The sequence below is a fragment of the Toxotes jaculatrix genome, chromosome 21 (assembly GCF_017976425.1).
Source record: "Toxotes jaculatrix isolate fToxJac2 chromosome 21, fToxJac2.pri, whole genome shotgun sequence".
NCBI classification, from domain to species: Eukaryota; Metazoa; Chordata; class Actinopteri; family Toxotidae; genus Toxotes; species Toxotes jaculatrix.
Genome location: NC_054414.1, coordinates 9,237,706 through 9,247,756, shown reverse-complemented (window position 1 = coordinate 9,247,756; position 10,051 = coordinate 9,237,706). Strand labels below are relative to the sequence as shown.

Sequence of the window (10,051 nt, the reverse complement as noted above, 5' to 3'; positions counted from 1 at the left end):
TCAATGGTTTATTTGCATGTGCAAGCAATCGATGGATTGATTCAAATAGAGTGAAAACCCACGACTCATTGATAGTTTTGGGGGACTACAATAAGCTGCAACATACCGTCTGCAACAGGGGGTTGCTTGCCTATAAACATTTACACAGCATCGGAGCATCGGGATGAACAGCAGAGGAGAAATCGGTGTGTTCACGGGCACTTTGTGTTGGGCAGAGCTTCACGGACAGACAAACTGCTCTGTACAAGTTCAGGTGCAGTCTGTCACAAAGCGTCGCTCAGGACGGAGCATCTCTGAAGGCAGCGTTCTCTCTACACATTACGACGGTCTGTAAGTAAGAAAAATAAACTTAATTAACAACATTAGGTGCTTTTATATATTATTAATATTCTACTTACTATACTTCCGTGCATGCATTTAAGGATCGTTTATCCTTATGGTAGCCATTTGGGAGGGGGGGGGGGGTCATCAGTGTCATCTTTGTTTTTCTATCTGTGTATAACTAAAATCGTCGTGATTGTGGTGTTAAATCGGTTTGCAACTTTATTTAAAGTATATGAATTAGAGAAAATACATCATTCTTTCATGGAGAAGATCACTGTAGCGTATTTTGTGCGCAGCTGTAGGGATGTAGTGCATTGTTCTGCAACTGCTCTGAAGTGGTGAAAGAAGCCTGTAACTGCTAAACTGTATCCGTCCGTCCGTTAAAAGCATCGTAAGTTGTTTACACGTGGTGTCGCAGTTAATGTTGTGAGATAAGTTTTCCATAGGGGCTTTCATATGCTGTCCAAATGCCTATGGTTGCTATAGACTCCCTTGTCACGATCTGTTGGAGCTGCTCATAGAATAGAATAGAAACTGCTGCCTTACGGTAAAACAACAAACACGTTCCTGCCAGGTGTAAGCCACACAAGTAAACGCTCAATTTGAGGCACCACTTTAAAATCTTCACTTAGCCCTGCATGGAGCTCTAATGAGCCTAAAAAGACCTTTGTGGCCTGTACTGCAGTGATTCACAACAAGTTGAGAGGCAAATAGACCTAGCTGTGAATCACATTACAGCTGCTGTTTCAAAAGCCCAGGTTTCACACTTGAAATGTTGTTCACTAGAGATCTGAAGCCTGGGTAGCTGGGATGAGTCTGAACAGTTGAGGATAAATCCAATGTGGAGTGGAGTTTAGTAGGTCATGTGCTAAGATTTGGAATGTCCCACATTTGAGGATTTAGGTGTGAAATATCTGTTTAGCCTGTTCAGAGAAAAGAAAGGGAGGCTGGAAACACACCAGGGTTTCAATAATGACGTATTGATGGCTGCTCAATTTTTTTTTCTAGAATAAGTGACACTGTGCTTCCTGCCATCATGTGTAGCAGAGTGTCGAGAGCACCACATGGGGCAGCTCCTGGACCCTTAAGAAACTAAACCCGATGTGGTGTCATTCCTTGAGCTGCCACAGGCGATGACTGTCAAATGCCACCTACCAGGAGAGAAAAATCAAATCAGTGTTTTGGCTGTTAATACACAGTGGCAGAGCCTGAAGTGGCCCCCCCACAAATAGGACAAACAGAAAAACTATTGGATCCAAGTCCTATGGGTAATTTACACTGCCTTGTGGTCAAAGACTATTTTGATTGGCACAATGGAAACAAAAACAGGACTCAGCCTTTTAGGTAGCTTATGATAATTTATTCCTCTACCAGAATAAAAAAAAACCCCAACATATTATTTATTATTTATTACATATTTATATTTTGTGAGAATTGTAATGTCCATATCTCTGTTTTAAGTATATTTAAATAAACTGTGTTGAGTTTTACCTCAGCTGGTCTGCAGAATAACACACTGTATCATTATCTGCCCCAACCAGACAGTTAATGTGGGAGGAATTAGTTCACGCAGGCACACGCTACAGCAAAACAAGAACCCAGTGAAACAGCAGTCACTGCTGTCACATATGCTGTTGTCATCTCTCTGACTGTCCAATTATCAGGAGGAAAGCCTTTTTTTTCTAATTATTGACTTAAGGATGATTATGACCTAAGGGGGTGTCAGGTTGAAAGGAACTGGCAGAACCTCCACCAGACCTCATCTGTCCACTGATGTTTAACCACAGATATAAGTCATTAAATCACATCAAGGAAATTAGGGAGCGTCTTGCTGTAAAACATTGTATAATATCAATATGGTTATGATAGAGTTAAATATTTTTTAAAAAGGTCTTTGTTAAGTTTAAAAAACGAGTACATTTATTTTGTGTATACTAATTATAAAACAGTATACAGTTTCAAATAGCACTGTATATAGTGCATACTGTTTACAGTTATGTAGTATGGAAATTATGTGTCATGCCAAGCCCATTTCTAGGAGTCACCACAGTCAGAAATTTTCAAATCCTCCACACATGGGATTCAAATTCTATCTCTCTCTCTCTATATATATATCTATATCTATATAAATAAATATAAATATAAATATAAATATAAATATATATATATATATATATATATATATATATATGTATGTATGTATATATATATAAGTGGGTACTGAGCTTTGTGCACAAGCCCCATCAGCTCAGTTTCAGTTTGAAATAATGTGATATGTCAAGAAAATGCCTGGTTTGTTTAGTTTGCCTTGGTTTCAGTGCTTGTGGTGGGAAACCTCACTGAGAGGTTGTTGGACGGTAAATGGATGGTAATTCATATCTTCTGAACATGATTGATGTCAGGGCGAGCAGCACCAATTTCTCTTGAAAAGTCTTTCTTCCTGATGGATGTGCAGGAAGCCGTATTCACAATCTGCCACAATTGAAGCTTTTACAGATCCAATGACACTCAACCATTTTGAAATTCTTGCAGCAGCCATGCTTTTGCAGTTTTGTGGACAATGCAGATCAATTGACAGATGAATAAAGAGCCTCCCAAAATGTCTCTGAACAATGACTTTTGCCAGCACTTCCTGAACTCAACACTTAACTTACAACCTACTCTTTCAGCAGTCAAAATTGTTCTGTTCTCCTACAGTCTTTCCTGTAAGCAAGAAGAAGTCTGCAGTGATGGACAGGACACAAGACATAATGGCTTTGATCTGCCTGTTATTTCTCAAACTGCCAAAGGTTAGTTTTGGTAAAATGTTTTTTTTTTTAAAGAAAAGTCAGACAAGGATAACCTTGTTGTGGGCCATTTCTGCTGCCTTGTGGTTTTTGTTGTTTTTGTTGTCTCTCTCTGTGTGTGTCTCTCTCTCTCTCTCTCTCTCTCTCTCTCTCTCTCCTCTTTCTCTCTGTGTGCATGTGTCAGTGTGTATGTGTGGGTGCGTGTGTCTTCGGTGTGGGTGTGTTTCAGGTAGTGGATTCCTGGGTGGCTCCTCCCTTCTCCTGCTCTGGCTGATTGCACACACCTGTGCACAATCTGGGTGCAATCAGTCCTCCCTCCAAGTATGAGAGACTCTGCGTTCCTGTCCACCCTTGCCAGTTTGTTCTGTCATCTCCCATGGTGACTAGATCTTTGTGCTTTTCTCTTTGTGATACTTTGTGAATTAATTAATTAATTTACTTAGTTATTTTTTACCTACTTATTTTTTCCCCTGCCACCTACTAACCACCATGCTCTCTCCACCTGCAGTTACCACCGGATTCTTCCCCACGTGGCTCTACAACTCCACTCCAGTCGACACTTCCCCGCCGCCCAGGAATCCCTCCCCTGTCCTGTCTTTTCTTTCTTTTGTTTTTGGACTTAGCAAATAAACTATCGAAAACTGTTTGCTGCTTCACCGATCTGCTTTTGAGTCTCAGCCTAACAAACCTTTAAAATAACCAAACTACAGAATATTTATCCTCAGAAATTTCTTCCAGGAAGACTTGATAAAATGTCTGACATGAAAGTGAAGTTTTTCTGAAAGTGTCTTTTTTTTTTTTCTATGTCCCTACAGTTTGAGATGGCTAGTGGAAAAGTCTTAGAGGAGACATATCGGAAGTGGGTCCAGTATAAAGAAGACTGTGTCAAAATGATAGAAAATGAGCCGCTACCTCAAGGTACGCTGAAACTTCAAGTTTTGTTGAGTCATCATGCAAAAGCAAATATGGCAAAAAATGGAAAGGGAACTGAAAAGGAACTGAGAAAATGTCAAATCAAAATGATCATGTGTTGCTTTTCTATTGAGGAGCAGATTTCTTTTCAGTTTCTTACTCTTCCTTTCTAGCAGGCTTGTTCTGTAACAGGACATTTGACAGATACGCCTGCTGGCCAGATACTCCTGCCGACTCTGTGGTCAACATCTCATGTCCTTTCTACCTGCCCTGGTATGACAAAGGTAAATCACACTTTTAGTGAGTCTCAACATTGCACAATATAAACGTGTTCACATCAGTTTGTCGTCTTTCCATTTCATTATGTTTTTGGCAGAAGTTGGTCCATTCATCTTTGGATGTTGCTATGGATTTTTCATGTTCATCAAGCTTTACTCCTGACATTTGATACCATTCTCAGACTAAGACACTACAACTAGGGCACAGTTAGCTTAGCCTAGCACAGAGACTGGAAACAGGTAGAGCTGGCTCCTACTTATTAGCCAAAGGTAACAATAATAAAAGTGACCTGATTATCCTGCGCATATGCGTGTATGTGTTAACTGTTAATCATGTCTGAGCATGCATGTATCTTTTAGTTTCTTTTCCCTGTGTGTTGTAATGATAACCTATCCAGGCAATTTACCTGCCCTCTGCCCAGTGCATGCTGCGATAGGCTTCCACCCCCTGTAATTCCTAATTAGGAATAAGCGGGTAACGACTGAAGGATTGGCTGTTTCTCCTCCAGTGTCCCAGGGAGTCGTGCGCCAGCGTTGTGGCTCTGATGGGCTCTGGGAGAGAGAGGACAGCGGGCAGGTGTGGAGGGACATGACCCAGTGTGAGGAGGAAAAAGAGGTCACATCTCAGGAGGTACGGCAACCAAAACTTCTGCAGCTCAGGGGTCAATTTGTTGCAGCTTTGAGCGCTTCTCGTTGCTCAGAACATTTGTATTATGTTGAGGAAGACAGATTCTTTTACCGTTCAGTGACCTGCTGAAACATCATTTAAACATCTAATGGAAAAGAACCAAGTCTGCAGTGACTGATATGTACTCATATGAGTTTGAAAGCCAGTTAGCAGAATTTGTCAACTGCAAGAGAGGTGAAAAAATTAAGTTATATTTCCAACTTTTGAAAAATACAGATCGAGATATAGATGTATAGGGAGCTGACATATACTGATAACTGGCATTCAACCAAACATGACTCATCGTTGTGGTATTTGCAAAAGTAACAGGAATCTGTGGCAGGAATCCAGCTACAATTAACTACATTATTTAATTAAATATAATTAATTTTTTAGTGTCTGTGTAGTAAAACAAAAAGCCAGTTTGAAAAAAAAGTCTCATACAGCTATCACTGTGTTTGTTTATTATTGTCATTTGTCACAAACTCCCAGACAGTTATGTCCCACCTCTGTAGATCACCTCGACTCTATGAAGTTATTTAGAGTCTTTCAGCTCATTGTTTTGGTTTTATGGACTGCAACTTTACACTACCTGCAGCACCAAACTGAAGACGCCCATTTAGTAACAAGCTGGAGAAAATAGTGGACTGATACTTTCCTCTGTGTTTGCTAGATGTGTACGTAGGTAGCTGTTTGCTAGCTGTAAGCTCCTCTGTGGACCAGTGCCTATGGTTTTTACACCACTGAACTCATCAGACAGTTAATGCTGCAGCTCTTGTTCTGCCTTCATTGTCAGTATAATTGAGGTTATAATAATGGAGTCATTAGTGAGATCTGACTTCCAAAAGATGACCAGTGCGGGTTTGTCTTTACAGCTGTGGTTCAAGCAGCTGATGGTGAGCTTCAGGATGTTGTACACTGTCGGCTATTCCTTGTCGCTCTTCACTCTCATAACAGCGCTTATCATTCTTCTGAGCTTTAGGTAAGCTGTCTAACAGATGTGCTGTCATTTTCGTTGTCATATTAATGTGTCAGACACATCTCATGGCACTCTGGATGACATGATTGTTAGTACTACTAATTAGTCTGCATTCCATCCTCTTTGACCGATGCAGAGAGATGCTTTCAGATGAAAATAGATAATTGCATAACATGCTGCAAGTTCTGCTATTAATACAAATCGCATATCCCAGAAATGTCAAGATCCCCAGCATTCATTACAACCAAGTACTAATGCAGATACAACTAGTGTTATTTAAGTAAATATTGAATGGAATCAACAGATCTTAATTGTGCCTCTGTGTGGGACTAGTGTTGCTACTTTTGGTGTGCATAGTGATGAAACAGAAAAGGGAATTAACAGAGTGATCAAAGAGCAGCAGTACATTTAAAAAAAATTAAATACAAAATTGTATTCAAGAACAAATTCATTTGGTTAAAAACACAGATTTAAACCCTGATACACAAAATACTAACTTGTTATTTTTATGTCCCCTGACAGGAAACTGCATTGCACCAGGAACTACATTCATGCAAACCTCTTCCTCTCCTTCATTCTGCGAGCTGTATCTGTTATTGTTAAGGACACCATGCTAGAACGCCACTGGGGACGAGAGATCATGAAACAGACCGACGTGAGTGAGATGCTCAGTCACCAGGTGGGTCTTGAATTTTATTCCTATTAGATTATTGTTACTTATTGTAGGTTACCATGAAAGATTCTTACTGGATGTATAAAATTTAAATCTAACATATTCAGATGCTTTAATGAGGAAGTTTAGGCTTTTTACAGTCTGTGGCTTTTCATGTCCACATTTTCCAGGCTGCCGTTGGCTGCCGGATAGCACAGGTGATGATGCAGTACTGTGTCCTGGCCAATCACTATTGGTTCTTTGGAGAGGCAATTTATTTGTACTCTGTGCTTATAGCCTCAGTGTTCATCGACAACAACAAATACTTGCCTTATATCTGTCTTGGCTGGGGTAAGTTCCACCTCTTTTTGTCCAAATTAACAAACACCTAAGGACTTATTTTAGGACTTGTTACCTTAAGTTGTTGGCGGAGATCTTTCTCTTCCATCCAGTAAGATCTAATTCCGCCTTACACAAAAGAGCACCTCACTGCAAAGATATAGAACAGTTTGCATTTGAAAAGCAAGCACGTTGCAAGAAACATGTTGATGGTCACACCTCTGCCCCTCTCTTGTGTGCCCATTAACAACTGCATTTTCAGATCGGGTGTTGCTTTTATAGATGGATGTCAAGGAAATATTTACACGGGTGTTTATGTAGTTATTTCTTGAGAGCACCCGCAGCATTGAATCTTGCAATCTTCGCCATCTTTGTCTTAGGAACACCACTTCTGTTTGTGGTTCCCTGGGTAGTGATGAAGCTATTGAAAGAAAACAAAGAGTAAGTGTGTGTGTGTGTGTGTGTGCATGTGTGTTTAGTGTCCTCATGTATTTTATTCTGATTCACATTAGACAATGGAGAAAGAATAAGATCTGCTTCTCTTCACAGGTGTTGGGCTCTCAATGAGAACATGAACTACTGGTGGATCATTCGTTTCCCAATCCTTTTTGCATCACTAGTAAGGATGACTTACATAACTAGTCTACTCAGTATTTAGTTGCATTCCTTGAATGTGTCATCATCTGACATTTAGTCTACAAAATATATTGTATAATGTATGTATTTTGTGTATATTATACATATTATATATTATATATTATATATTATACGTGGCATAATTTATATTTCATATAACATATATATTGGCTCAACAGATCAACTTTCTAATTTTCATGAAGATCCTGAAGGTCATTCTTTCGAAATTACGAGCCAGCAACCAGAGTGGATACCCTGATTACAAACTTCGGCAAGTTGTCTCACCATATTTTCAATGATGATAAATTAGGTTTGTTTGACTCCTCTGCCTCTGTTTGTTCAAGTCAAGACCTTGACTGTGGCCATCACAGAAAAACAGTGATGATTTCTGGCAGGAGGAGGAATGAAGACCTAGCCAGAAAAATGAATGTTGACAAAAAAACAAAAAAAAAAAAAACAATGTACAATGTTGTGACAAATTGCCTGCTGTTTGATTTGTCCTGTTAGGCTTGCCAAGGCAACCCTTACCCTCATTCCTCTGTTTGGGATTCATGAGGTCATATTCATCTTTGCTACAGATGAGCAGACAACAGGCGTCCTGCGCTACATTAAAGTTTTCTTCACCCTTTTTCTCAATTCATTTCAGGTAGGTTCAACTGGACAATTGGAGAATGACAGTTTGCTATTTCTGATATGTCTGGCATTGTAACCGTCTGGGCATCATCTACTGTGTTCATGTTTAGCAAATACAGTACATGCTGCTGAAACTAAACAGGACTTTTTTTTTTTTTTAAATCTGGTCTCTCTGCAGGGCTTTCTGGTGGCTGTGCTCTACTGCTATGCTAATAAAGAGGTTTGTTATTTCATCTCATATTCTCATTTTGTTTCTTTTTTTAACCTTAAATAGAACATACTAATAAGCCATATGTACCAGTCACAATGTCTGAGAGACATCATGCATGAATCTACATGGGTGTACAAGTGTGAAATTAGACTTGAATTATATTAAAACATTATCAATAATACTGATAATGGGATGATTTACTGAAGGGTGATAAATTGAAGGAAAAGCCTACATGAAGTGTCTTAGTAAGGTGTTGGGCCACCATGTGCCACCAGAACAGCTTCAGTGCACCTTGGCATTCATTCTAAAAGTCTTAACATGTCGGCCCAGAATCTCCCATAGGTTTTTTAATTGGTTTGAGAGCCATAGCATGTGATTCACATCATATGCATCATCATCTCTGTAGACCAGTGCCTGTGGTTTCTTGGTTTTTGCACCACTGAACTCTCAAATGTGGATTCATCTTTATAATGAGGCATTTATGCTCTACAAAAGTACTGTAATATTCCTCTCTATGTAATTGTCAATGACCGTTCACGCTCCCATTTACTAACGTCTTTCCTGTGCATCTAAATGCAGGTGTTAGATGTTAGTCATTGTTGAAACACCTGCTAGTTGAACATTGTAACTGAAGCTCCTGCCATACGTGCCCCAACAATGAACCCTCTTTCAAAGTCACTCAGATCTTTTCCTCTTGCCATCTTGATACAAAATCAAAATTAATTGGGCCTGCTTTGCATTTTTGTACATGACACAGAGAATGATTGCGTGTTAATTGTTTAATTGTATTATGCAGTACACCTGTGTGGAAGAATCTGCATTCAGAATGTTTCCCCATTTGTTTATTCAGGTTTTCCCTTTAATATTTCACCCATCTGTGTATTTGTCTTCCTAGCAAACCCATTTAGAGTTGTTGGGTGGGGACTTGCAGCTGCTCAGATCACTTAAGGGTGTATTACAGTAAACAGAAAACATTGTTTTAGTTGTCCATTTTTGCCCAGAGGTCTGAGTTTCTGAATCTAAATTTGTTGTTGAATTTGTTTGTCAGATGTTTGTTTGTCAGAAAATGCCACAAAATAGGTACACAAAATGGCACATTATTGGCTCACTTCCACTCTGGATGCAGGTCAGGACAGAGCTGAGGAGGAAGTTACGCAGCTGGAGGATAGAGGCAGAGATTGTATGCTGTGGACAGTGACTAGGCGTGCTTGACTCTCGAGTAGACACTTTCTCCATCGCCACAGTGCCAGAGCGCAACAGATCCTCTGCCACAACGATGAGGGCAGTACCTGATGGCTCACCCACTCCTGAGAATTCACAGATTTTCAGACGTCAAGCTCAGCCAGCTTCCCCACAACCTGATGCTTCTTTGCTGCACTGTCCATCAGTGGGAAACAGAGATAACACCCTGCAGCGTGGGGATCAGGATGAGACTGGACAGTCGTCTGTGGCAATGCAGGTGTCCTTCCTCATTCATCTTCAAGACCCTGTGGAGTTACTCCCACATCTTGTAAATATAGATGATTCAGACTGAATACATTGCTGCATTCACTGTACATTTTAAGATTATACGTGGTTTACTGTGAATGTGTAAAATTGTGAATAAGTACTTGTTATTATATAAGTTTTAAAAC

At 39.9% G+C, this 10,051-nt stretch overlaps 1 protein-coding gene across 1 annotated transcript; it reads left to right on the top strand.

The window, feature by feature from the left end:
* Positions 1 to 263: 263 nt before the first annotated feature.
* On the top strand, positions 264 to 9,766 carry LOC121175375 (glucagon receptor-like). The gene is made up of 14 exons (XM_041029129.1): positions 264 to 330; positions 3,022 to 3,113; positions 3,926 to 4,118; positions 4,160 to 4,306; positions 4,810 to 4,931; positions 5,843 to 5,949; positions 6,469 to 6,625; positions 6,790 to 6,949; positions 7,318 to 7,378; positions 7,487 to 7,556; positions 7,753 to 7,844; positions 8,081 to 8,219; positions 8,385 to 8,426; positions 9,544 to 9,766. The coding sequence occupies exons 2-14, from the start codon at positions 3,054 to 3,056 to the stop codon at positions 9,613 to 9,615; spliced, it is 1,422 nt and encodes a 473-aa protein (XP_040885063.1). The 5' UTR covers positions 264 to 330; positions 3,022 to 3,053; the 3' UTR covers positions 9,616 to 9,766.
* The last annotated feature ends 285 nt before the right edge of the window (positions 9,767 to 10,051 follow it).